At 41.4% G+C, this 27,839-nt stretch overlaps 1 protein-coding gene across 6 annotated transcripts; it reads left to right on the top strand.

The window, feature by feature from the left end:
* Nucleotides 1-27,819, top strand: itgb4 (integrin, beta 4). 6 transcript variants are annotated; one of them, XM_051417538.1, is made up of 43 exons: nt 1-71; nt 7,817-7,899; nt 8,720-8,802; nt 9,160-9,261; nt 9,386-9,590; nt 9,682-9,778; nt 9,898-10,069; nt 11,014-11,277; nt 11,374-11,463; nt 11,549-11,671; nt 12,939-13,106; nt 13,219-13,295; nt 13,439-13,644; nt 13,851-13,954; nt 14,046-14,141; nt 14,358-14,490; nt 14,583-14,708; nt 15,407-15,525; nt 15,616-15,649; nt 15,749-15,943; nt 16,077-16,180; nt 16,271-16,329; nt 16,459-16,482; nt 16,570-16,718; nt 16,892-17,071; nt 17,252-17,400; nt 17,570-17,777; nt 17,887-18,204; nt 18,359-18,531; nt 18,648-18,828; nt 19,583-19,720; nt 19,810-19,992; nt 20,084-20,212; nt 21,088-21,243; nt 22,996-23,160; nt 23,247-23,390; nt 23,790-23,921; nt 25,110-25,259; nt 25,357-25,545; nt 25,663-25,818; nt 25,929-26,093; nt 26,235-26,354; nt 26,445-27,819. In XM_051417538.1, the coding sequence occupies exons 2-43, from the start codon at nt 7,824-7,826 to the stop codon at nt 26,573-26,575; spliced, it is 5,973 nt and encodes a 1,990-aa protein (XP_051273498.1). In that variant the 5' UTR covers nt 1-71; nt 7,817-7,823; the 3' UTR covers nt 26,576-27,819. The 6 variants fall into 6 exon arrangements, with proteins under 6 accessions (XP_051273498.1, XP_051273496.1, XP_051273497.1 ...); XM_051417536.1 differs by lacking the exon at nt 1-71 and adding an exon at nt 5,052-5,471; XM_051417537.1 differs by lacking the exon at nt 1-71 and adding an exon at nt 5,052-5,464.
* The last annotated feature ends 20 nt before the right edge of the window (nt 27,820-27,839 follow it).

Below are 27,839 nucleotides of genomic sequence, written 5' to 3' on the forward strand. Positions count from 1 at the left end.
CCTGCTGGGAGAGAGCGGCTCTGTGGTTTCTGCTAATGAGTCCAGTTCACCACGACAGCATCTTGTTCACAGTAAGTAACGTCTTCAGTTTCAGTTAACAGTATTACAATGGACAGTTTATGAGATAAATGCGAAATATGCTACAACTGCTACTGTCTTTATTAACTGTATGTAGGTGTGCGTTTTGGTTTTCCACCTGTCAAGAAACAATCTAATTTCACTTTGTATATTAAACATGTGTGTAGAAATATATTATATTGTTATGTAATGACAATCTTTATAACTAAATGTTTTATTGAGACATTGGTACAGTAAGGTAAATCAAAGAGATCCCTGTTCTGGTTGTAGAAAGGCTGTTACTGTATATGGTTGAGGTTGAAAATTCAACTTTAAAGATCCAGTGTGTCACATTTAGGAGGATCTACTGTCAGAAATATAATGCAATATTCATAGGTATGTTTTCATTAGTGTATTATCACCTGCCAATGAATCGTGCCTTAAACCAAGCACTGTTTGCTTTACAGAGGTAGCGGGTCCTCTTCTGCGGGACTATTTTTACAGTAGCCCAGAACGGACAATCCAGCACTGTTTAGAGTTCCTAGTTTTTTTTTTTTTTTTTTTGCTTGGTTGAGTCATGTCATCTTCACAGCAAGATGCCGCTAAATCCTACACTTTTTACATTTTTTCAACAGTCACAGTTTATATGTTGAAAATACATATTGAAATACTGACATTTAATCTGTATTGTCTGAAAGTCAAGCCCTCCCCTAGAAACAAAAAAGCTTTATTCAACTTCTCCAACTGCCCAGTGTTCATCATTATCTCACCACCCTGTGGAGAAATAGTGTACGTTTAAATCTTTTAATTGGTTCAATGAGGAAAATGCAATGTCAGCTTATTGTCTTTGCAAATTGGTCCATTGTTTGTAATAATTGTAATCTTGGACAGTTATCTTGTGGGGAGCGAGACATTACGCTAACAAATATAAGTAAAAGTTCTTTCAAAGTCCTGGTGGAGTACCATTGCCTTTACAGGTTGTATTGGTTATTAAATTTATTTAATGTTTTCCTATGTGCTACAAAAGAAATGATGGCAGCTAGCATTAGGCTAGCTGTTAACATGTCGGTTGTTAAAATAGGGCCTCACTTTCACTCATGCCTCTGCTTAAATTACAACCAAGTAACGTAAGGTGTAATATGGCCTCTTTTTGGCTGAGCAGTTTGCTGAAAACATGTTTAATATTTTAGTAGCAAACTTACTGCAGTTGTGGTATTCCAGTAAATGTCATCTTTGCTGGCTGTGCTATGTGCTAACCTAAGAGGTACAAATGGTCCGATGATGGTCCATCAAAAGAACATACAAGATGTATCAGGGATGTCATGTCCTTTAGAGAAACAGAACATTTAAAAAGTCATCTTTTTACTTAAGGGGAAACATTCTTTCAATGGCAGGCTTCGATTTATTCAGTATTGTGTCAACATGCCAGTGTTGATTTTTCTATTTGAGAATAGAAACCGTAGGATGTATTTCATGGGATTATAAAATACAGGAGATATTATTCTCTTTTCTACATTTACAATAGACATCTAACTGTGCAGCGTCCCTCATTAACTGCTGGGAGTTTATTAAAAGCTGAAATCGAGCATGTGAAGTGCTGTATTCCTGCACTCAGGAAACCCTTACACACACAGAAATGATACAGTAGGTGGGCCACTCCCTTCCAGCTCCTCCTCCAGCATGTGAAAGGGCTGTTTAGACTGGCATCACCGCCGAAGTGTCAGCCAAGAAAGCAGAGAGGGGGGAAGAGTTGTTTCTGCAGAGGTTTTGTTCCCCTTGAGAGAAGTTAGCCATTGTATCAAACCAGATCTGGTTGCTAGGAGCGTGACTGTGTATGTCCTGCTTCAGACTGCCCACTGTGGTATGTACAGTGAAGAGGAAAAGGTTGTTTTCTCCTCTGAGTCATGTTCACTCCTTGAATCCCAAATTTGTGTCACAGGGTTAACTTTGGGTACAGATCTGAGTCTGTGTGAGTCCTGTTATAAGGTGTGTGACAGGGTTTAGTACAGCGACAGTAATTGAGATGAACCTTTAACGCCTGATGTGTGGTCTGCTGGAGCCAAGAGGAAATGTCTTTCCAGAGAAATGAACACAACACTGAGCCTATCTGGAACTCCTACTCCTTTCTAAATATACTTCTAATCAAATCCTATTGAAACAGCACTGATAAAGCACCAATGTCTAGAGATTCTTGCTCCATAATTTATTCCAAAACAGACCTTTGATGAGGGGACTTGAAAATAGGTTTAACAGGCTCTCTCTCTGAAATTGATTAGGTCCTGTGTTGCCTATGGGTAAATTAGAATTAGAGCTGCAACAGTTATCTGATTTATCAATCAATCAACAGAGAATGAATCAGCAGCTATTTTGATAATCAAATAATTGTTTGAATACATTTAGAAGCTAAGTTACCAAATATTTGTTGGTTCTAGCTTCTTAAATGTAAGGATTTGATGCTTTTCTTTGACAGACATGATGGTAAGCAAACTGAACATTTCTGGGGTATGGACGTTGGACGTATGGACATTTGAAGGCATCATCTTGTAAATGATGTTGGGCATTTGTCACTATTTTCATAAGCATTTTATAGACAAAACAATCAAGAAATTAATTGGCAGATTAAGTGATCATGAAAATAATATTTATTTGCAGCCCTAATCAGTAGAGAGAGCATCATTCCTACCACTGTGCTGAAGGTAAGAGTGAGTGATATGTTCCTTCGATGTAAGAGCAGGTTTAGGAATATTTCAAACATAAAATTCAAGACAGAATCAAGAAGCACATCATTTTCTTTTTTGTTTCTTTTTGACCAGAACATCTTTGTATGGTATTCTCATACTGTAGTTGATTTTATCAGGCAGGCGAAATATACTAAACTTTGGTTCATACGAGTAAATCATTTTCAGTTTTCTTGATACTGTGGCGAGCATTAAAGCATTTTTTTAATTTATTCTGACATGCAACAAATGAATTAGCAATAAAAACATTGTGATTTAACTTTTAAACGAAAATATATGAAGTTGACTTTACACTGTTGGATCCGTGAGGAGGTTTCACAATAACAGTTATCAATGCCAGAAGGAAAACGGCAAATGATTCACTACTAAACTCTGTTGAAACCAATGTGGTTAGCAAGAAAGAATGCCGGTTTAGGGCTAATGTGGTGTGTCATTTCTTATCTGAGCATTTCTCTATCAACAACAGCAAGCAACAATTTACATTTTATGTGTGTATCATAACTTAATATAACATAATATTTACAGTGACAGGTTGGAGGTATTGCATTAGGTTAGGGGTTTAATGTCTCATGGTGGCTGATCAAAATCAGTTTAATATCATAGTTGGTGGGAAATAAAAAGTGCTATGTTAAAGATTTGGAGTTCATTTTAGTGCAGTTTGAACAGTATTTTCTGCTCTGTGTCTGGGAAGCAAGACGTGACATTTACATATATTGACACAAGACCTCTTAAAGGTCCAGTGTGTAACCTTTAGGACGATCTGTTGGCAGAAATGAAATATAATATTCATAGGTATGATTTCATCAGAGTATAATCACCTGAAAATAAGAATCATTTTTTTTGTCAAATTAGAATGAGCTGTTTTTATCTACAGACACTAGGTTGCTTTCCATAGAGTCCACCATGTTGAACCTCCATGTTTCTACAGTAGCCCAGAAGGGACAAACCAAACACCTTTCACAGCCACTGTAGTTTCTCCCCCATGCTTGGAAGTTGGAGGGTGAAACAAAGAAGTTGCGATCTGCAACTACAACGCCATATGCCACTAAATCCTACACGTTGGACCTTTAAAGCTACCTAATCAATACTTTTATATTAACAATGGATCAAATGATTGTGTGATGTTAAAGTGGTCGCTCGTAGCGACCAATAAACAGATGAGTATCACCCACCTCAACAGTTGCACTATACGCTATATGGAGAGTTTTAGCCTCTTTTAACTCATTGTTTTGGTTTTACGGTCTGGATCTTGAGACCAAAACAGGGCAATGAAAAGAATGAATGTTGGACTTACTTTCGTCAGGTGGACAGAAACATCACTTCAAGTGAATGCTAATGTTGGTCTGCGGCTGTAAGCACTCGTTTACCATAGCAACTTTATAAGGTGATAATATGTAAATGCTGTGTTTACAGCTTGTTCTGCTGCCCCCAAGTGGCCAAACAAAATCAATGACCTCAGGACCTCGGAAGGTCAAGGTGAATGGTAGGGTGCACAAAGTGATAGTGAAGACTTCAGTTCACATCCTGCCTCCTATGAACCGGCAGTAACGGTGACCACTATTGTTCCCTTACCGTAACCACAGAGTTGCTCATTTCATTTGTATTGGCTGTTTTGGAAGGCACTAAAAAGAGATGTACTGACGAGGCTAAATTACAACTACTCCACAATCTGGCTTACTCTGGCTTTGTTAGCTCCTTTGTAAAAGGCTGTAGAAACACAATTAATCATGAGCACTAGGATCGAGTGTCAGGGTCACTGTGCCATCCTGCTCTTTCTGTCTAGGAAGGCAGATTCACATACCGGTACTTTACATCTTCTAAAGAGCAAAGGAAGTGGCTTTACCTCCAGGAAAGGGAGAAGAAATATGTGGCAATCTTAATGTTCATATCAAATATTTGACAAGTAGAAAATGTGCCCGTTTGCATGAGCACATGATTGTGTAAACACTAGAGTCACAAAGCCGTTTCCCATAGCCTGGAGGCAGTGTTCTGCTCTGTGTGCCACTCCCAAGAGCCTGGGAGGAGGCCATGGAAGGAGGGGCCTGACTCCCCTGTCTCAAGCCCACACAGGTGAACTCCTGTTGGGGTGGAATGCAGCAGGGAGGGGGCTTTGACACACAGAGGTGTGGAGCTTTTAATTTCAAACAGGGTGGGGATGAGATAGAGGTACAGGAAGGGAGTTAACCCTCTCCGTCACAGCCACTCACCTGGATAGAGAAGGGAGAGTGTGTGTGTGGGTGGGTGTGTGTGTGTGTGTGTGTGTGTGTCCACAGAAGCTAAAGGAGGGATCGAGTCGCAGCACACACAGTCATATTCACTCAGTTGGTCTGAGTCTCACTGTCTCTCCTATCTCTCTCTCGTACACACTTAAAACCTCCTGCACAGACGCAGAAAGACACACACACCCAACTCAGCTGAGTTTGAGGGCAAATAAGTCAATATTTGACCAGACCGGACTGTACAGGAAGGAAGTAACAAAAGAAAGAAAAGAAAATTGGAAGTCTGTCCTTCTCTTCTTGTTGGAACTTTGACACAAGGACTTGAAGAAGTTTTTTTTCTCCAGGTGGATACAAACTTTCCCCAAACTCTTGGGTCAAACAAAGCAAAAGGGGAATTAGTTTTTTCTTATTTATTGTTGGACTTTTGGACTTGGACTGGGCGAGAGCGCTGTAAGAGGTTTGTTTGATCAGTAATCTCTTTGTATCCAGTCATAAATGTCCTAATGGCTCCATTGTTTTCAATGTCCTTCACTCTTAAACGTGTTCTTCTCAACCTTGCAACATTTACTGATTATTCTGCTGGTTCATGTTTATCTGACTTTTGAGCAAGGTGTATGGCTGTAAAGTGTGCGTTATGTAACTTTATATCTCACCATGTGGTTTTAGAATTGCATCCAATATTTGGATTTAGCTTAGTTTCTCTTGAATCTCTCTTTTTTTTCTTTTTTTTCTGCATGACTGCCCACATCAAAGCACAGACTACAATGCAACACAGGTGAAAGACACTGGTTCAGAACAAACAGTAGAGAGACAGTTCCCAGTGTTTATATAAGCCACTCTGCTGACGGCTACAGACCTGCTGTATTAGTTTGCTATTTGGGCTTTTTCAGGTGGAATACAGTGATAGCTTCAAACGCAGGGGTTTTCCAGGTGTGTGCCGCTGTGATTTAACTTACTGTCAAAGGCAGGTCCCTGAGCATGACCCCTAAATCTTTTACTAAAGACCTCTACCCCTCACCCCACCACAGGGGTCAGACCCACACCCAGCGGTGGTATGTTCACCTGGCAGGCATGCAACAACTTTGAACTCAGAAAAAAAAAGTCCCCTCTTGCTTTCTTTGTGCCACGGTGTCATTCAGACCAAAGAGAAAACAGCATGAATGACTCAGTTCTATTTTCTGTCCCTTGGAAGCTGTAATTTGTGTCTCCCAGTTTATTGTCGGTGTCATAAACGCCTGCGTGCCTTTGATTTTGTCCGAGAAGGAGGAAAAACACAAAGTGCTTTTTCTCTACTCGGCTCATATTCTGTGACTGGTGGTCAAGTTTGGAGGATAGGAGCTGGTCTGTTCTGTTTTTTTCCCTGACCCATCTCGGCCAGTGATTTATGTGTGACCTTATGGCATGAACTCCCCCCCACACACACACACACACACACACACACACACACAAGCGCACACACCTGTAGTCAGCTCAAATTCACAGCGAGGTGCTAAGGTGCCTTTCCCATGTGTTTTCAGGCTGTGTTTTTAACTTGGATGGGTCATTCTCTCGCCTCAAGGAGAAATTCTTTCTCAGAGTTGTAAATCTTCACAGCACAAATCATAATTTTTTTGTGCCCTGCAGTGGCACGTACAGTATTCAGTTATCTGCCCACTGAGACAATTACTGAGACATTTCATGCCACATAGTGCCCTTTGTTCACTCTCCACCTCCTGTCTTTAGTGGAGATCATTTTTTGTTGCTTCCTGTGTATCAGATTGTTCCCCATCCAAGATTCCAGCATAAAATTATAAAGCGGTTTTATTGTGAAGTTTACACAGCACGCTGCCTGGAATATTTCCAGGTCCCGCCCTGTATTGGTTGATGATTTTGTAATGCCTCTGTTGGAAATTAGCAATGTGAGAATAGTAGACGTAATTTAAAGCTGTATGAAAGACATTACTCAGCCACCTATTTCCAGGTATAAAGAGCATGTTTATATTAGAATATGAGAATAGCGAATAAAAAACTTTGAAAGGGTCTTTGCACCCAAGTTCCAAAAATATTCAGTATCTAGCCATTTTATTTTTCCGGGTTTGGAGATATCTGTCTTTAAGATTCCTGCCTCAAACTCAATAAATGGAGATAAATGGAATTTTGGGTATTGAAAACGTTGGACATTCACATTAAAAAAAGTCCATGCGAGTATCTATTTCCACAAGCAGAGTTTTCAAAGTTCCTTCTATAGAAAGTAGTTTCAAAGGAACTCTTCACAGTGTTTGACAGCAGACAAAATCTCCATTTACCTCCATTGTATGGGGATAAGGGCAGCAATCCCATAGATACATATCTCAAAACCTGAGCACCCAAACTATTTGCATGGCTACATACCACTACAGTTGTAGATAGGTCCCTGTTTATGTCCATATTCAGGTATAAAATGTTTAGATTCTTTAAATAGCTTTCAGTTAGTTTTGGGAGAGGGAAACTGTTTTTTAAAAAGTCGGCTTCTCTGAAAGTACAGAGTGTCTTTCTGTTTGAGCCGCTCTCAGATAGCAGCTCTTTTCACAAACTGAGGTGAAGGTAAAGGGAGTGTCTGGGCCTGTCCACTTTCTCTGGGGCTTGACTGAGGGAAAGTACAGGTGGTTCAAGTTACACCTTAGTCTGCAGAGATATCCCCGGGGGATAGGAGTCTTTCTCTCTCTCTCTCTCTCTCTCTCTCTCTCTCTCTCTCTCTCTCTCTCTCTCTCTCTCTGTCTGTCTGTAACAGTGGGTCTTAGCTGCATACATCAATGTGTTTGTTTGTTTGTGTTTCTGTTACAGGAAGGAGATGGGGAGATGGACGTTACATCTCTCAGTGAGCCTTGGGCTTCTAGCTGTCCTGTTGACCTGCTGCTATGCTGAAGGTGAGGAAGCCCAGAGTCATAACTAATCTCTAATCATTTATCTATTTCACTACAAGTCATTTATTGTTACTTTATATTATAGTAGCCTAAATAGGATGGTTGGGTATCTGTTTCTTTAGGTAAATAGTTGTAACACAGACATAGGGAGGGGTGAGCTTATTTACTGATGAACACAGTAAGATAAAATAACAATTATTTTAATCATTTAACGAGCAAAATGGCCTAAGTATTTCTAGTCTACAATTCAAGCCTGTTTAAAATGTAGGGATTTTTAGATTTTCAGTGCTTTATATCATTAAATGATGAATATTTGGGATTTCTTTCACTTCTAATCTGAAAAAAAAATCATATTGAAGACATTACCTTGGGGAGACAGTGAATTGAACGGTTCACTAATTTCTGTCATTATACTGACTAAGTGATTGCTAAAACTAAATTAAACTAAATAAAGCTCAGTTAACTTGCTATCAGACTATGTGTGTATGGCATAGTGAAATATGACTGAAGCCACAGTATATACAGTATATCATGTTTCTTGTATTTGTGAGGATTTTTCTTAAAGATCAGATCAGGGAATCTTATATAAATATATTTATTATCTACCTGTTTGTTTACTACTGTATCACTGTTAGTGTCCTGTTGTTTTCAGCATCGGTTTCACTTTAACACTATCAGTAGAAAATAAGGTTACGTGCCAAAGTCTGTTTAGAGTTACTGCAGGTATTCTAGCTATGTTTCATGGGTTTGATTCTCACTTTGTTGCCACTCTGGGACTCCTCCTGACACTCTCCCCTCCTGATCTCCCTCCGCCCCCCTACAGTGAACCACTGCTTCGCTTCCAAGGCCAAAACTTGCTCAGAATGCCTGCAGTCTGGGAAAGACTGCGCCTACTGCCCTGATGAGGTGAGAGGACAGAACAGCAAGAGTATAAAAGAACTGGATTCAAATCTATCAGGGCTGTAGCATTCCTCAGGGAAAACCCCTTTTTTTATATATAAAAAAAAACACAAAAAAAAAAAAAAAAAATAAAAAAAAAAAAAAATTAAAAATAAAAAAAAAAAAAAAAAAAAAAAAAAAAAAAAATTTAAAATGTTTTTATTAAATAAGGGAAAGAAATTTGAAGGGGGAGAATAAAAAAAAAAAAAAAAAAAAAAAAAAAAATAAAAAAAAAAAAAAAAAAAAAAAAAAAAAAAAAAAATTAAAAAAATAAGTTAATGCTAAGAAATAAAAACTAACTAATTAAACTTCCTGTTTGCGCAGACCTTTACTGGCCCTCGATGTGACCTGTACAACAATATAATTATCCACGGCTGCAATGCTGCTGCTGTAATCACAGCTAAGAGCAGTATCAAGATAGAAGAAGTAAGTCTTAACCACCCTCATTTGTCTTCCAGTCATTCCACCATTCTTTGGTCTTAAATGTATGTTTTTGTTTAAAATTCAAAAGTATGAAATCTAAACTTAACCACGGTTTTTTCCTGCTCAGGCACAAAAAATCAACATGAGGCTTCAGCAGTCTCAAGTGTCCCCACAAAAGATGAGCGTGCAGCTTCTTCCGGGAGAGGAGAGGCTGGTGAATGTGGAGGTGTTTACTCCGACCAGAGGCCCTCTGGACCTTTATATTCTTATGGACTTCTCCAACTCCATGGCTGACGATTTGGACAACTTGAAGAGGATGGGCAAAGAGCTGGGTGAGCATTTTTGGACTGGCAGTGTGTCATGATGACAAGATAAGTGATAAGTTGACGACGTTAATACTGATGTTGAATGTATTTCCTGCAGCTGTATTGGTGGAGAAGCTGTCAAATGACTACACCATTGGGTTTGGAAAGTTTGTGGACAAAGTGATCGAACCCCAGACTGACATGAGACCCTCCAAGTAAGAGAGAAAATGACATGAACACATTGCAGAAGCACATACATTAAGTAGTGTAATCTAATGTACATGTCATAACCTCTCTCTCTTGTCTTTTGTCTGTCCTCCTTCCACCTTCTCAGACTCGCACAGCCGTGGCCCAACAGCGACCCTCCGTTCTCTTTCAAAAATGTTATCAAGCTGACCACAAACTTAGATTTCTTCAACAGTGAGCTCCAGAGAGAGAGAATATCTGGCAACCTGGACGCTCCTGAAGGAGGTTTTGATGCCATATTGCAGGCTGCAGTTTGTGGGGTTAGTAAGAATACTAAATACAAAACAGATGTTGCTCAGGCTAAAACTTACCTCTTAATTCTCTGTTCAAGTCAGACCATATAACTTTTGGAAGAAAAGATAAACCAAGTTTTTTGTTGAATTTGTTAAAAAATAAAACGCACCTTTGCTCAATTTGGTACACTTTGGTTTTGCTGCTACAGCCTTACTGGTATGGTAAAGCTTATGGTGATTGATGTTTAGGTACATAATGCGGTGTAATTGACATTAGTGATTCAGTTCACTGACTTTATGACTCTTCTTTTCTCATGCTACTGTTACTACTGTTTTAGCATGTCACAGATAAATATTTCAGAAGTAAGCGGAAGCAGAGGAAGCAGAGGAAGTTTCTTGCTTGTGATCCTCTTAATGTCAATCACCTAATAATGATGTCTTTAAAGTGGCTATAATCAATATTTTTATAATAATAATGGATCAAATTAGAGTGTGTGATGAACCTACAGCAAATTATCATCAAACCCTCCAGTTTCCCTCAGCTCTACAGAGCTTTTTTTACCATCTTTCAGCTCATTGTTGTTGGTTTGTTACACAGAACCATTTGGGAAGTTGTTGGAAACTGGTTGGAAAAGGGCAGGCACTTTCACAAAATACTTTGCATGAACCATCTGTCTATCATGTTCTGTCACAGGTGAATTGTTATTTTTGAGCGAACAGTCACTTCTCACACATGAAATCACACACACCCAGCATTAAACCATCCCTACCTCATGCTGTAGCTGCCAGTAGTTCCTCATAGGACACTGATCGGTCTAAACCACTGTGGTTCGGACACAAGCGGACATAGCGGGAAGCCTGGCAAAAATGGATTCTCACCAAATATGCACCTTTTTATTTATTTTACCTGCGGTTATTCTCTACTAACTACTGTATTTTCTGCTCCCATTTGATTGTTCTTCTTATTCTAGGATAGGATTGGTTGGCGCGATAACAGCACACATCTCCTGGTTTTTTCCACTGAATCAGCGTTCCACTACGAGGCTGATGGTGCTAACGTGCTGTCAGGAATCCTGCCTCGCAACGATGAGCAATGCCACCTGGACGCAGCTGGCAATTACACAGAGGATATAAACCAGGATTACCCTTCGATACCTACACTGGTCCGCCTGCTGGGCAAACACAATATCATACCCATCTTTGCTGTCACCAACCACTCCTACACGTACTACAAGGTTGGTGGGCTTTAGTTATTCAGCTTTCATTTGAAGTTATGCTCCAAAAACATGTCATGGATTAATTTTTTGTATTGTGTGTGCTTCTCTCTGTAGAAACTCCAAGAATATTTCCCCATTGCTGAGGTTGGTCTGCTGCAAGAAGACTCATCCAATATCCTGGAAGTCATGGGGACTGCTTTTGAGGTTAAACGTCACCTCCTCTGACAGTTGTCAAGTGGAAGAATGACGATGCTGCAGAAAATGCTGATGTTCTCATGTGTCCTTTCAGAATATCCGTTCTAAGATGAGCATCCGTTCAGAGGAGAAACCCAAGGCTTTTGAGACACAGTTCTTGTCCACCAGTGGAAGCCTGGCACAATACGGGAATTTTGATTTTAAACCTGGAGCAATAGTAAGAAGAAAAACAAGATGAAAAGAACTGATTTCAACACACAACATACACTCATTTTGGATTTAGGAGACCACATGTTGTTTTTATAAGCTGATAGGTTGATATTTCGTGCTTACAACTAATATATTCATTATATTTTTATTTATTATTTGGTTTCTTAAATGTATTTTCCATTGGGACTTTTACAATTACAAATAGTCTACACTTCACTCCATATTTTTGATAATGCATGAATATACATTTAAAGGTAATATATATATGCCTCTGGATGCTGCACTAGAGTACCAGCATCTCAGACCAAAACAATGGGTGCTTCGGCCGACACCATCAACAAAACTAGTAATTGTACCTAGCAGATAATGGTGAAACTTACTTCAAACTAGACAGAAACAAAATAAAACTCAATCAATGGTCGAAATAAACCCATAAGTCACTGAGTTCGATGAGAAAATAGCCTTGAAATGGGCTGGCTGTGTTGGAAACAGAGGGACTCACATTCACTACCATGCACATGCATCCAGACCGACTTTGCGCTACTTTACATTAATGTTTTAAATCTCACACGTATAACCTTTAAAGGGTAAAACTATAGATAAATGAAAAGTAAAAAGGTTAAAAAAAAAAGGCACAGTTTCTATTTCCCTCTTCATCTTCTTATTCACCTACAAGTTTTACCCAACAGATATTGCTGTGGTCACATGAAATCCAAGGATTTTACTTAAGGAATTTACATACACATATTTAAAGCAGACTGTAATAAATTACACGGGGAAAAAAATGACCAAATCTTGTACCTCCTGCGATTATAAGCAGATACATAGATTTCCATTTGACCCTTTTCTAACTTCTGTTGTAAAATAGGGTCAGGTTTGGAGGAATCTATAGAGATCTTGCTGTTGTGTTGTGTTCCCTCAAATCTAGTCATTTTGTTGCCATAAATGATAGGGAATCAATCTATCACCAAAATTGTAATTGTCACGATGGCTTTACATTATTAATATCAAATGAATAATCTGTTTACACAAATTGTTGGCCGAATAAAATATGGAATAACTAAAATCAGTTTTTGTGGTTGTACAGACTATTTAACTGTAGTCAAGAAGTCTAAAATGTTCCTAACTTGTTGGTCTTACCATCTATGCTAAGACTCTCTATGCTTAGTATGCAATGCAATACAAATGTTCTTAACAGTGTGTGTGTGTGTGTGTGTGTGTGTGTGTGTGTGTGTGTGTGTGTGTGTGTGTGTGTGTGTGTGTGTGTCCTTCAGGGCAAGTTCCAGATGCGGCTCAAAGCCCTGAGAACAAGCGATGAGACGCCTGTCTGTCAAATGAATCCGGATGAAAAAGCAGGGATAATGAGAGTCAAACCTACAACCTTTAATGCTGCTGTCAGTGTTAATGCTACGGTTTTGTGTCCAGTCTGCGACTGTGAGAAGGTAAACTCACACAGATTAACACATTAAAGCGCACAAAAGGTCGAGATGAAGTCACTTACTCACACTTCTTTATGGCAGATTAACCCCAGCTTGTCTTTTATGTGTCCTCCAGACACCCATCCTTAAAGCAGCCAGATGCAATGGCAACGGAGACCTGGTGTGCGGCAAGTGTCAGTGCAGTGATGGCTGGTGAGACTTTAATTATTAATTCTTACAAAGAATGTATAATTAAAATCCTTATTTTTACCTTTCTTCTTGCACCTCTGCCAAGTGATGAACTGTTTCAAAAAAGTCTTTGTCTTCTCTTTGTTGTGTCCATGTGTCTCCTTCAGGCTGGGTGCATTCTGTAACTGCTCAGCAAGTGTTTCAGCTCAGGCCAAAGACCAGTGTAAAGGCCCGGGCATGGAAGAGCCTTGTTCAGGTCGCGGAGACTGCCTGGAGTGTGGAACCTGTGTGTGCCACCAGGAACAGTTTGAGGGAGCCTACTGTCAGTATGACAAGACCCAGTGTCAAAGATATGGTGGCTTTCTCTGCAACGGTACGACGGTTTGTGATTGTTGAATTAGCAATCAAAGGTTGTATGTATGTGTATGATGTCACCATCACCGCTATTGTGCCATAATGCTATTGTGCTATTTATATACAGTACATAAAATGTCATATATACTGTTCTTTATATACCATTTATATACATACAAAAAAAGTGATAAAACAGTTCACTCTCATTCTTTCTTCCCCTATCAGACCGTGGCTCTTGCATTATGGGTCAGTGTGCGTGTACTGTGGGCTGGGAGGGCAAGGCCTGTGAGTGTCCCAAGAGCAACCAGACCTGTCTGGACAACAAGGGCGTGAGTAGAGGGGACAATGTTTGTTGTTGTAGATGAGGTTATGTCACCTTGCATGTCAGTTGGTGCCTGACTGTGCCTTTATCTGGACCAGGGTGTCTGCAACGGGCGCGGTAAATGTGTGTGCGGCCGCTGTGAGTGTCCAGACTCTGCTGTCGAGATGACTGCAACCTGTGAGCCAAATTTCCAGGTGTGTTGATGTAATGTATAAATATGTGTATTTACAGTATGTCACAGGGTGTACATTGGAATCAATTTCAACTTCCAACACAATTTCTAGTTTTTGCTTTTTCAATTACACTCAATGCCTCATATCATACCAGATATGCTTTTAGCTTTATAATATTAGTTAGTGTTTCTGTGCAGTCCTGTCTGACAAATGTTTGTGTGTTTGTGCCCTGTCTAGGCCCAGTTGGGCGTGTGTGAAGCTACAAGGAGCTGTGTCCAGTGTCAGGCATGGAAGACCGGAGAGAAGAAAGAGGAAGAGGAGTGTAAAAAGTGCCCCTTCAAAATTGTCATGGTGGATGAACTCAAAGAATGTAAGGACGTATAAGAGGATCTTAATGGCTGTGATTTGCTTTTCATTGAAAAACACTTAGTAATAGTTCAATGTGCGTGGATGTGTTTTCAGCGAAGAAAGTGCTTGATTCGTGCAGTTTCCGTGATGAGGATGACGACTGTACGTACCACTACACTGTCGAAAACCCCACAGATCCAACAGTTAAAGACTTGGAGGTTCAAGTGCTCAAAAAGAAAGGTGAGTTGCAGGTTGCATATGTATCATACGAACTCTTTGCTTTCATTTCAGCAACTGATGTATCATTTTTTAAAACACTTTCTTGTTGCAGCTCAAAGTGCAGTGCAGTAAAAGAAAATATCTCTGCAGTCTATTAATGATATAACAGGAGCATGCACATAAATAGATTTGTAAACAGGTACCAGGTTCTTAAAGAGAAGCTTCACCCACATTTAAAAAAGAAATTGAGTTCATATTTAAAACAGGGCTAAAATAAGTTGTTTGACCCCTATTGATCTCCCTATCTTTGTGCATTGTGTACCCTGTTGTCTCCACATTACCATTAATGTCCAAGTCCAGTGCGCATAGTAAGGCAAGTCAGTTTTATTTATATAATATCACAAATCACACCATTTCCTCAAGGGGCTTTACAACCTTTAGACCCTCTATTGTGGGAGCTCATCTACAAAACAGGACCACATCATAAATGTTAATGAGATTACCAAAAAGCTATTGATGCATAGAACCTGGGGCCTTTTGGGGTCCTTTGGGGTCTCACTTTGCACAGTTGGTTATCCAACCTAGATTGGAAGGAAAAGTGTTTTGTGGATAAGTCGCCTTTTTTAATGTAATTTTTCAAAGGTGTGAGCGCTACAAACTAAATTCTTTCAACATTGTTGTGTTTCTAACTTTATTTACTTTTCGTGACAAACCTTCAGATTGTCCTGCTGCTAGCCTCCTATGGTTGCTCCCACTCCTCTTGTTCCTCTTGTTACTGCTGGCACTTCTGCTGCTCTGCTGCTGGAAATACTGTGCCTGCTGTAAAACCTGCTGCCAGGTATAAACACTCATATTTACACCTGTAAATTATCAATATTTATATTTAATTACCAGTGGAAGTAATGCCTTTTGTCTTCTCTTGACACAGAGCTGTCTTGCCCTGCTGCCCTGCTGCAGGAGAGGTAAGTTTGTTACATTACACATGACAGTATTCTTTGAATCCTTCATCCTCCCACCTGGGACCATGTTGAGTATGAGTCACCTTATGTATATTCTCTCAGGACGCATGGTTGGCTTCAAGGAAGATGAGTATTTGCTCCGCCAGTCTCTGCTTACCTCAGACCATCTAGACACACCGATGGTGAGGACCGGCCCACCCAAAGGAACCGATGTGGTTCGCTGGAAGGTCACTGATAATGTACATCGAGGACCAAACCACCCCCAGGCTCTGATAAAGCCCAACCCTAAAGAGATCAGTGAGTGATCCGATGTTTGAGCAGCAACAAACTGACCTACTGCATTAGGGGAAAGGCAGATGTTGGATTTAAAGATAAGTTTAAATAGTTAAAACCTCTGCTTCTTCTTTGTGGTTCTTCTTTCCCCCTCTAGTCCAGTTCCCAATCTCCCTCCGGCTAAACAGGTTGTTCTCTGAGAACCTGTCTCGCCCCGAGTCCAGAGACGCTGAACAGCTCCGAAAGGAAGTGGCTGATAATGTGAGTGTGTTTTTGTTTGTTGGTGGGCACATCTATGAATGTATAAATGATGACTGTATCGCTGAGTCCTGTATTTGTTCTTTTATTCAGCTAAATGAGGTGTACAAGCAGATTCCTGGTGCCCAGAAGGTGCAGAAGACCTCGTTCAGGTAAGAAACAAATGTTAAACTGCATGTCTAGTTGCATACAGTATGTTTGTTTTTGTAAATAGAAAATAGAAAAAATAGAAATTAAATGTCTGTTCCTTAACTCATTAATACCTTTTTTGGTTTTTGCAGAATGCAGAGAAATGCTGGAAAAAGGTAAAATACAATACAAGAGTTTATTGTCTTTTGAAGTAAGCAAAGATAATGCATGTCTAACTTCTCTGCCTCTCCTGTGCTCCTCAGGCAGGACTACGCTATCATGGACACAGTCTTGTCTGCTCCACGCGGCAACTACCCTGATATTGTCAAACTCACTGAGAAAAATGTCCAGTCTGGAAACATAAATGACCTCAAAGTGGTGCCCGGCTACTACACTGTGGCCACAGACAGAGGTGTGTGTGTTAACTATTCATGTGTGTGGCTGAAAATAAAATTTTCACATGTACAGTTTCATGTACAGTTTGTAGCAAAGTTAAACTAATCATTTTCTGACCTCTGCTGAGCAGCTTATATCTCTATTAGTCTTGCCATAAATCGTGTGGTTTCAACCACTCTTCCTCTGCAGAGGCTGCTGGAGCCATAGAGTTCCAAGAAGGTGTGGAGTCAGTAGACGTTCACGTGCCGCTCTTCGTCAAGGATGAAGACGATGACAAGAAACAGCTACTGGTGGAGGCCATGGATGTGCCACTGGGCATTGCTGAGATTGGAAAACGTTTGGTCAACATCACTATCATCAAAGAGCATGGTGAGAAATTTTAGATTTCATAGATTTGCACTTGAAAATACAATTTTAGCTTTGTATGTAAATCTTTTCATAAAAAGAAAACAATAGGATCAACTCATCAGAGCTGTGACCTGAACTAATGGGAAAGGGAAGTGTTCACTCTGGATTACTCTAATGGATTCTCCCCTTCATATTCCCCAGCCACCAGTGTCTTCTCGTTCCTCCAGCCTTTCTACACCTACAGCAGGCAGGATGGGGTGGCCAACATCCCAATCAGCAGAGAGATCATAGAAGATGGACGCACACAGGTCACCTACCGCACACGGGACCTCACAGCCAAGGATAAGAAGGTGAGCTGATGCCTGTGTACTGCCCTACAATTGTTGATATGGTTATTTCTACTGTAACTGAAATGGCTTTGACATTGTGAAAAGGGCCTTCAGAGTTTGAAATGAGATACAGGACGGAAGCAGGGCTGTATTCTGTATTATTATAACTTGTTCTTTCTGTGTATATTAGGACTACGTGACTGTGGAAGGGGACCTGACATATGGTCCTGGTGAGACTCAGAAAACAGTGCCTGTTCGTCTGCTGGAACTGGGCGAGAAAGACGGCCTCCTGGAAGACAAACAGGTCAAGCAGTTTGTCATGGATCTCAGTAACCCACGGCAGGGTGCCAAGCTGGGACGCTACCCGAGAACTACGGTCACCATCGCAGACCAACCAGGTGAAAGAGAACGCAAAGTTTTTAAATCAGTGTGTCATACCCTTTCTCCCAGTCAAAGCACAGATTGCTAAGGTTTCTTCTCTTCCTTTCATTACTGTATTTTATCTAGAACCCAGTGTGATGATGTTCAAAAAGGGCACCCAGAATTTTACCACATCTGATCCAACCTACACCATTCCCGTGGTCCGCACTCGCAACCAGGACAGCCCCGCCACAGTGAAATGGCGCACCAAGAAGGCCCAGCGCTTTGAGCTTTCCGGCCCACTAAAGTTTGCTCCTGGAGAGACGGAGAAGAACATAGTGATCGACCCGAGGGCCCACCCTGGTCCAATACAGCCAGAGACCATCCAGTTGGAGCTGTTTGAGCCAAGTAGCAACGCTTCAGTTGGAGAGAGGAAGACCACCCTTGTCAATGTCACTGAAGGAGGTAAGAGAAGAACATGGAACTAACAATACCACACAATAGCATATGTAGAGTTTCTGGAGTTGTGACATTACAGATTTTATATGATGAGAGAAGGGACGTATCAGAGGTTCTGTATCTGGTAAACGTTTGTTTTATGCTCTTCCACTTCCTGCAGCTCCCAGATCTCCAGAGGTTGCCCAAATGCAGCAGAAGGGCTACATAAACCCGAAAGCCACTTCCCCTGGTGGTCACCTTATCGCCCCAGATAACCCTAAGGCCAAAGCAACTGGACCCAGAAGCATCCGCCTCAACTGGGACCCACCGCCTGGTAACCCCATGGGGTACAAGGTACATCAAATCTACATGTTGAGAAGCTTCGCCTTGAGTTTATAACCATCATTTACAACAGACACAGTATTTCTTAAATGCATGCAATGTATCTTTTGTTACCTTGTGTATTTTAGGTAAAGTACTGGATCTATGGTGACCCAGAGAAAGATGCACAGGTCTTAGATGTGAAGACCCCTCAAGCTGAGCTGACCAACCTGTACCCCTATTGTGACTATGAGATGCGAGTGTGCGGCTACAATGCAATGGGAGATGGCTACAATACAGACGTTGTTACCTGTCAAACACTGGAGGATGGTAATTACTGAGAATTACTGCTGGAGATAGCAACTGGTTAAAAAGTTATTCTCTTGTAAAGGGAATTCAGGAGCTTTTTGTTTGTTTTTGGTGTAATTTAATGGGTTGCACCTACTATTCTTAAATGCATCCCTAAGTTTGAATGTAAAGTTCTTTCTAAGCTTTTATCAATGAGCAGGTTTCAGATGAGTGATTTACTAAACCAGTTTGCACCATTAAAACAAAAATTATGTCTTAGCTAAGGTAGGAAACACTTTGGCAATGTCTAAATCTGTTGCTAGAAAACATGTGTAGTGTGTAGACTGTGTAACACACATGGAGTGTTTCAGAATCAGTAGTATTCATACAGTTTAGAATGAGTGGATAATGCTAAGCTAGTTGTGTTATTCAGCAATTTAGTCATTTGAGATATTTCATGCTATTTTTGTGAAATGTAAATGAAATTAATATTAAACAGTATTTCATCAGGTGCTAGGTTAAATTTGTCAACCGTATTCTATATTACCTCTTTAACTCCTCACTCTAAACTGGTAGGTCATATATTAGCAAGCTCGTGTTACTTTTGTTGACTTAGTTAGCTACGCAACAGTTACTCTGTGTCAGTATTTAGTAACAACTCATTTATACATATTAAACAAGTTTGTGCGGTGCAACCAGTTTAAATTTAGTGGCGTGTAAATCTTGACTTAGTAAACACTTTCGTTATAACTAGGCTAAGTTTGAATTAACGATTCCTGTTCTCTGTTTTTTCCAGTGCCTGGTGAACCTGGACGTCTGGCCTTCAACGTCATCAGTCCAACTGTCACTCAGGTCAGCTGGGGAGAGCCTGCAGAGACAAATGGCAACATTACAGCTTATGAAGTCATCTACACACCCATCGACGATGAACAGAGTAAGAGACTTACTTCAACCTAAGAAAGGAAATACTGTACAAATATTTGCAATATATAATGCTCATTATTTTCATCGCTCTTCTCACAGAGCCAGTGGGCTCCGCTAAGAAAGTAAAGATTGACAACCCCAAGAAGCGAATGCTGTTGATCGAGAACCTGCAGAACGCCCAGACCTACCAGTACAAGGTCCGTGCCAAGAACAGCGTGGGCTGGGGTCCCTTCAGAGATGCTACCATCAACCTGGCATCACAGCCTGCCAGACCTCTGTCCAGTAAGTCAGGGGAAAACACACCTCTAGAACACGTCCAGTTCATCTGTATTTCCCTGAAAAGAGATTTATTCCCTTCTCTTTCTGTCCCAAGTTCCCATCATTCCAGATATCCCTATTGTGGACGCAGAGGCTGGAGATGAGTACGACAGCTACCTGATGTACAGCAATGAAGTGTTGAAGTCCCCCGCAGGCTCCAAGACACCCAGCGTCTCTGGTGATGGTGGGTACCCAGAGCCAAAACCACAAGCTACTTACAACAGCTGACAGTGTAAACTCATTGTGCTAATGCTCTATTCTGATGCATTTTTGGCTCCTGAAAGATGCATGTGACTGCCAGACTATGTGAGCTATCGCTGCAGTATGGATCCAATTATTCACTGTTAGTGCTTCCAGACATTTTGCTTTGTTCTTGTAGCCACAGTGTTTAACCCAAGTGTTTTTGCAATGTGTGCTGTGGTCAGTGCCTGGTTAGGAGAGGAAATGGACAACACTGTGAAATGTTGGTTAGATCTGTGCTGTAGGAAATCTCCCAACTTGTGAGACTCCCTCCAAAAACAGCACGAGAAGGCCTCTTCTCCTTTTCTCTGGCTCTTTCTCAGTTTTTCTGTGATATTATTCCTGTTTTGCAATGGGGACATTAAGGAAGAGCTGTAAGAGTTTTGAAGCTCAACGATGGCATCATTCTCATGGCTCTGCCTTTTTTTTTATCATTTCCATCTGATGGGCAAATTCTCCTGCAGGAAACGCCCCAGCACGGCAGCAGAAAAAATCTGCTTCCAATGCATCCCCAGATCTCGGCAATAGAAGTTCTTTACGATCACAAACCGCAAGGACTTCCCTCACTAAATCTGCTGTCACTCTCCTGCTTTCCACAGCCGTTTTTGTGCTCTTAGTCAGCTTTTTTTGGAAGTTAATGCTGATGTTGCTCTTCGCCTTCAAGACAATTTGGACTATCTATAGATATATACATTATATAATCCCATTTATGTGCTTGGTAGCTTTTTTATAAAATAATGTAAAAGCAACCGTTGAAACTTCTTCGCAACAAATCTATCCATGGCCTGCTTGCTTCTCCCCTATGACCTCGAATACAAGGCTGGAAATATGTCAAGTTGGTGGGGTCCAACCTGGATCTCCGCAAGGTGTCGTGGAAAAAGCGAGTGGACATCATCCCCAGTCGGCTCAGCACAGACACAGAGACGAGCTCAGATGAGGCCCCCAACCCCAGCCACGCCAAAACACCCCAGCCAGGTGAAGACCACTCCATCAGACCCACAGATAGACAGACAGGCAGCTAGCATGCCAGCTGTTATGCACGTCCTGTCAGGTGCCCGGCAAGGCAACCAACGTTTCTTTCTGCCTCCGTGATTTGATCCTGTCAGAAATATCAACATTTGTCTAATCATTCAATTTCGGGCTTCAGTTCTTGTCCCCTTGCCCCTCGTTGGCACCTATCCCATCTATCCTCCCGCCACCTGCCCAGAGAGGAGCACTGGCATCAACTGCCCCACCTCCAGTTGATGATCGGGGGCAGGCTTTTCCAGGTGCCTGTCTCTGTCTGTCCTCTCTCCATCCCACTAGGGAGGTAGTGGAGGAGGCTTGTCGGGGGTGTGTGTGTAAAGGCTGTATGGAAATAATGGCTTCTTCATTACAGTCTCATTTCTGCAGGGCCGTTTCAGTGATGACACCTTTCCTTGCAGCTGTTAATTGTTTTTCTTGCAGCTGTGTTTGTTTTTATTTACAGATGTGCCTTTTTAGATGCAAAGCACCATATGAAACTGGTTTGTAAAAAAAATAGCAGCAACAGTTTAGATCTGCAGCTGAAGACATGTTGAGGTCGACACCTACAGGCAAAGAAAGTTAAGATTACTTTTAATTTAATCACCTGCACGTCTCGCAGGCATATTTAGCCACGCTACTGGAGGAATTACCCTGAAAGTTTGGACAGAAAGTCATGGTCTCCAGGTGTTGAATCCCATTCGTTTTTTTGTGAAACATCTCAACAGCTGTTAAATGGATTAAATGTGGCGCAGCTTTGCTAGGACTAATGACATTCCCATCAGCCTGAGCTTTCTAGCGTACTAAGATGCTAATATGATAAATATCTTAAACCATTACCATCCTGATGTTAGCATTTAGTTGGAGCTGCTAACATGGCTGTACACTAGGGTTGAGTACACGGCTGAAACAAGTGTCCGGTACAGATAATGTCCTTTTTACGGGTATCAACAGACTAAAATACGTCAATATACTACGTATAGTACTACGTGTTCTGTAAATAGTTCTGTAAAAACATGCTCAACTCTGGGGCTGTTCTGTAAATAGTTCTCTAATAAATATAGCAACCTCTGATTAACCAATATCAATGTCAGGCTTAAATTAACCCCTTCTGGGTAGTCCCTCCCACCTCCAGGTCAAGCACCACTCATGTCTGGTTGAAGCCCCGCCCTTTGTGAGAATGGACACAAGTACAGATAATTTAGTTCAACCGATACAGGTAATAGTGTACTTACTCATCCCTACTGTAGATAGCTGGTGTTAATTTACTTTTTTTTAGAATTACATTTATGTGTTATCTAAAATAAAACCAATAGAAAAATAATACTTCACTAAAAATAGATTTTATCTTACAGCTGTAAAACACAAAATAGCCTCTTAAGATATGATATAGTCACACTTTTACTAAAACAACAGATGAATTGTTCAGCTTTTACAAAAAGAAACAATGCCTCAATTCCAGAAGCTATTACTTTCTTTGCCTGTAGATGGCGCACACCTGCCAATCTAAACTGTTCTCGCTGTTTCTGTAACCTGTAGGTGGCTCAAGTAGGACTCAAGCTACAGATCTGACACTGCTGGTGCTTCCTCTATAGATTGGTTACGCCTGGTTTCGGGAGCTTGGCATCAATGGCACTGTGTTGTCCGAAATGCTTGAATGCTAACTGCTAAGCTCCCTGTGTCCTGTCTGTTGACAATTCTGGCTCCTGTTGTGGTGTTTCACAGATTACATGGTGAATGGGAAGTGGGACCAGAACTTCCTTTTCCCGGGGGGATCAGCAACTCGCAACCTGTCAGCATCGTCCTCTCCTATGTCCACTCTGAGCTCAAACTACAGAGGGGCAGGCGGATCCTTCACAGAAACAACCACCACCTACATGTCCGGACCAGGTAAAATGGACGCCAGAGATATTCAGAGAAAGTGTCCAGATATTATTTATCTTTACAGTGTTCTTCATCTTTCGCTCTTCTCGTAGGGAGCTCTCGTAGACAGGACATGATCGGAGGAGTGCAGACATCAGAAGTCATCATGAGGAAGCGCTCAGAGAGAGGTTACACAGATGAAAACATCCGGGACTCTATCGTCATGGGAGATGTTTCAAACAAGTTCCCAGATCTAGGTAAGCTTAGTGGTTTGAATTTATTCCAAAGTAAAAGTAAAAAGAACTAGCTTTGTCTTTCTGGTCAAAGAAAGATTTTACTTTGGAGTTGCAATATTTGAGATGCCTCGGCAGGTAAACTGTGCAGGCGCATGAGGCCGACGGCTTGGACATCTGTTAGCAGGGTTGGGGCTGTTGGCTGCACTGACTTTGCAGGAGCTATGCTGACTATCGCTGTTTCTCCCTCCCTCCCTCTCTCCCTCCCTCAATCCATCCCCTTGTCTCAACTTTGCTTTGTTTTGTTTTACCTCTCTCTACCTGCCCACCTCCCCCTGCTACTTCCATCGTTTCCTGTACCTCTCTTCATTACCTTCCCTCCATCCTCCTCCTTTGCCCCCCTCCTGCTCAACGCGCCATCAGGGTTCGGCTACACTGGGATGCAGAGCAGCTCTCAGAGCCAGTTCAGCTACAGCCTGTCTCAGGGTTCCAGGGCCAGGACCCAGTCTTCAGACGTCAATGAAGCCCTATATAACCTGGACAGGGTGCTCCAGGGTAAGTGTGCAGCATACGGGCATGAAGGCACTGGATGTGTTTGCTGGGTGTGACGCGTAATGCACTTGTCTTCAGTCATCTTGATTCCTGCCTCTGTGTTTGTCTCATACCTTTTCTCCCTCTCTGATCTCCTCTTCTCACCCGCTGTTTTGTGTTTTAGCCACCACAAATCATTTATACTTCACAATACATTATTCAGACCATGCCATGTGTTCAGCTGGTTTTCTGCTTTTTAGATAGCCATTCATTTTCATTCATTTGTGTATGCTAAGTTATGTTAACTTCACATGATAATTCAGTGGTGGCAGGAATGAAAACCTCTTGGTATTGTACCAGACATTCAAGAGTAGTCCAATGAACAGCAATGCATGAGACACAGACACATCCTCTGTTAATCTGGTGATTTCTTATAGTTGCACTGAGGACAGTTCTGCTCTGCAGAGGGTTTTAGCATCTTTAATCTCACTGTTTTGGTTTTCTGGCTCACTGTTTAGTTCAGTCTCACAGCGCTTATCAACCTCATCTCAATCAGAAAAGCTGTGATAGAATCACTGTACGCTACCTGCTCAGCACCAAATAGGTGACAAAGTTGGCACCTAGCTGGTGAATGTAGAGGAGGGGTTAACAGCAAAGGATCCAGATATTTTTCTCAGGAGTTGGCAGAAAACAGCCAAAAGACATTATTATTATAATATTAGACTTACATTCACCAGGTGGCGGGAAACACACGTCCAAATGAACATTGCTCTGTCTCTGCTGGAGGTGTACAGAGGCAGCTGTTTGACATATTTAGAAGAGTTTTGAAATCAGTCTTTACAACAGCCTCATTATAAACCAGTGATCATGTAACTGACCAGAAAATAAAGATGTTCACTATGAGGAATAACCACACTGAAACATGTTTATGTCTCTGCAAGTTGAATTTCATACTAAATCAATGGAAATGAATGGCTGTCTGAATAGAAGGGTAACAATGAAAAATGTGATAAAATAATATATCTATATCTGATATATATAAACTATATATTAATATCTCCATCAATATAATATAAATAATATGAACATATGAAAATGTAAAGTATTGTATCAAGGTTAAATCTATACTTCTCTGTTTTTACTAGAGATAGACCACATATTTATATATATCCAACAGTATTGTCACTCTCGTGTCTCTGTATCACCCATCAGATGCACGGCTTTCCCCCGGTGTCCCGGACACCCCCAGCAGACTGGTGTTTTCTGCTCTGGGTCCTACTGCCCTCAAAGTCAGCTGGCAGGAGCCCCACTGTGAGAAAGACATCCTGGGCTACTGCGTCCTCTACCAGCTGCTCAATGGAGGTAAACAAACCCTGCGCGGAGCTTCACTGTAATCTTTTTTCAGTAATTGTTGTATTGTATTATTGCTGATGCTAACAATCTGTGTCCTCTCCCGTAGGGGACATGAAGCGTATTAATGTGACGAACCCAGCGGAGAACTCAGTGATCATCCAGGACCTGCTGCCCAACCATTCCTACCTGTTCAAGGTGAAGGCTCAGAGCCAGGAGGGCTGGGGTCCAGAGAGAGAGGGAGTCATCACCATCGAGTCCGCTGTGGATCCCAAGAGTCCCCTCAGCCCCATGCCAGGTACGGATTCTGTTCATTGTGGTGTCACAACTTCTTGGATTAACCCACAGACACAATGACTTTGTTTTTGTGCAGCCACCAGAGGTGCAATGTCTCTCTTCTCTTCTTTCCCTGAAGGCTCGCCATTTACTCTGAGCACTCCCAGTGCCCCGGGGCCCCTGGTCTTCACTGCCCTGAGTCCTGACTCACTGCAGCTCAGCTGGGAGAAACCTCGTAAACCCAACGGAGACATCCTGGGCTATGTAGTCACCTGCGAACAGCTGCATGGTGGAGGTAAGGCTTTTAAAAACTATATTTATATTTTGGTTTGTTTCTAGCTTCCCATAAGCCTGTTAGTAATGAGTGGAAGTATTGTCTGACCTCTGTTTCTTTGTTTCCTCCAGGAGACGTGCGTTCCTTCCAGGTGAACGGCGACAGTGCTGAGACAAGTCTTACCGTCCCGAACCTGACTGAGAACGTTCCCTACAAGTTCAAAGTTCAGGCTCGAACCACACAGGGCTTCGGCCCCGAGAGGGAGGGCATCATCACCATCGAGTCTCAGGACGGAAGTAAGACAAATACTACTGACAAAGCTTTTGATATGAACGAAACTCAAAACTCCCAACAGAGGCTGTTTAAAATCTTGTGTAAAAAAAAGTGACAATTAGTCCATTGACATCTGTATTTCTCTCCTTCCTCGCCCCCTGTAGGTGCTTTGTCTCAGTACAACAGCCAATCATTGTCAAGGAGGGAGGTTTTCCACATGCCGACAGAGGTCAGCACACGGACCAACGTCTCCCACACGATGCTCAACGACCCCTACTTCTCAGGTACAAATTCAACTTCAGTCTTACTTTTGTGTCCTGAAAACACAGATCAAATGTCTTCACACATTAACACCATCTGCTCTCCTCTAACAGACGGGATGATGATGACAACACAGCACACAGAGAGCAGCGGCATGGTGACCCGTCAAATTACCAAGGAAGTGGTTCAGCGGAGCGTCATGGGAGGAACCACTGTCACAAAGAAGATGTTTTATGAATCTTAAGATTTAATTACACCACGAATTAACACCCAGAGGTCCAACATGACGAGGAATCGTATCCGAGCTCCTCTTTTAAAAAGAGTCGGCACACACACGATCAGTGCATGTTTTTATACCTGTGTGTGGGTGTGAGATTCTACAACCAAACACGGTCTTATGTAATAAATAGATGGAGAGGAGGCCGCTCTGTCCTGCCTGTTACAAACTGTGGTCACTTTCCTCCGCAGATGAGGTTCATTTTAACATTTACATTCATTTTCACTGTTGCTACTGATGCATTTCACTCCACTTCCTTCCCACTAAGCAAATCATGGAGCGCTAGACTCCACTCCCTCTGTCGGTGCAGATCTGGTAAGACTCACTGGGGCTTTAAATCGGGCCAGCACGGGCCAGTAATCTGACCGCGATTCAGTAATCCAAAGTGACCTTTTCCCCTTGTCTCCTGTCCTCCACCTGACTGTAAGAGACAGTGTGTGTGTGTGTGTGAGGTGCTTTGACTGTTTCAGGTTTAACCACACCAAATTTCCATTCTCTTTCTGTTTGAGATGTTTTGAGGAGAAGTAGACTTGAAATTGCTGTGGATGTTTTATATGGTTCATCATTTTCACAAGTGGTCTTATCCTGAGTGATCAAGAATATAAAAGTGGTGTATTTGTTAATAGATTTGTATTATATTAAAGTGTGATAAAGTATTTTCAAAGCATATTTAATACTTTTAAAGATTTTTACTTAAGCAGACTGACATTAAATTTAATGCCAAATATAAAAGTATTTCCATAAAAACTTGCTCATTTATAAGGGCATTTCCTACTGACAAGCAAAGGGGGCGTGATTTTACAATGCAGACATGATCAAAAATCTATGATACGCAACATAAATGTGGTATACACTGCTTCAAGTTGATACTTTCCATACGTTTCCTTACTCTGCAAGGTTTGTATTGTGCATTTTCAGTAGATTGATATTGGAACGTTGAGGTCTTAATATTTGAGAGAAATGGTGTGTAAAGACGGAACGATTGTATTTGCTTCAATGCAAGTCCTACTGTATTTCAGCTCCTTGTTTTGTTGCTTTTGTAAAACATTTTTATTTTTATCAGAAAAACCGGATGTGGATAAGTGGACGACCTTTTCACCAAAAACACTCTCACTTAAGAATACATGTACTTTTGATTATTTGATGTATGCTTAATTAGTTTCTTTTTTGGTATGTCAATTCTGTTGCACTTAATAAAGATTTGAAATAAATTTGTATTGCATTTGATTTT

The sequence above is a fragment of the Dicentrarchus labrax genome, unplaced genomic scaffold (genome assembly GCF_905237075.1).
Source record: "Dicentrarchus labrax unplaced genomic scaffold, dlabrax2021, whole genome shotgun sequence".
NCBI lineage: Eukaryota > Metazoa > Chordata > Actinopteri > Moronidae > Dicentrarchus > Dicentrarchus labrax.

Coding starts and splice junctions, on each gene's coding strand:
- itgb4 (XM_051417538.1), top strand. CDS start 7,824: ATGGGGAGATGGACGTTACATCTCTCAGTGAGCCTTGGGCTTCTAGCT. Junction 15,526..15,615: donor GCTGTAAAACCTGCTGCCAG/GTATAAACACTC, acceptor CTCTTGACACAG/AGCTGTCTTGCCCTGCTGCC. Junction 16,330..16,458: donor GTGCAGAAGACCTCGTTCAG/GTAAGAAACAAA, acceptor TGGTTTTTGCAG/AATGCAGAGAAATGCTGGAA.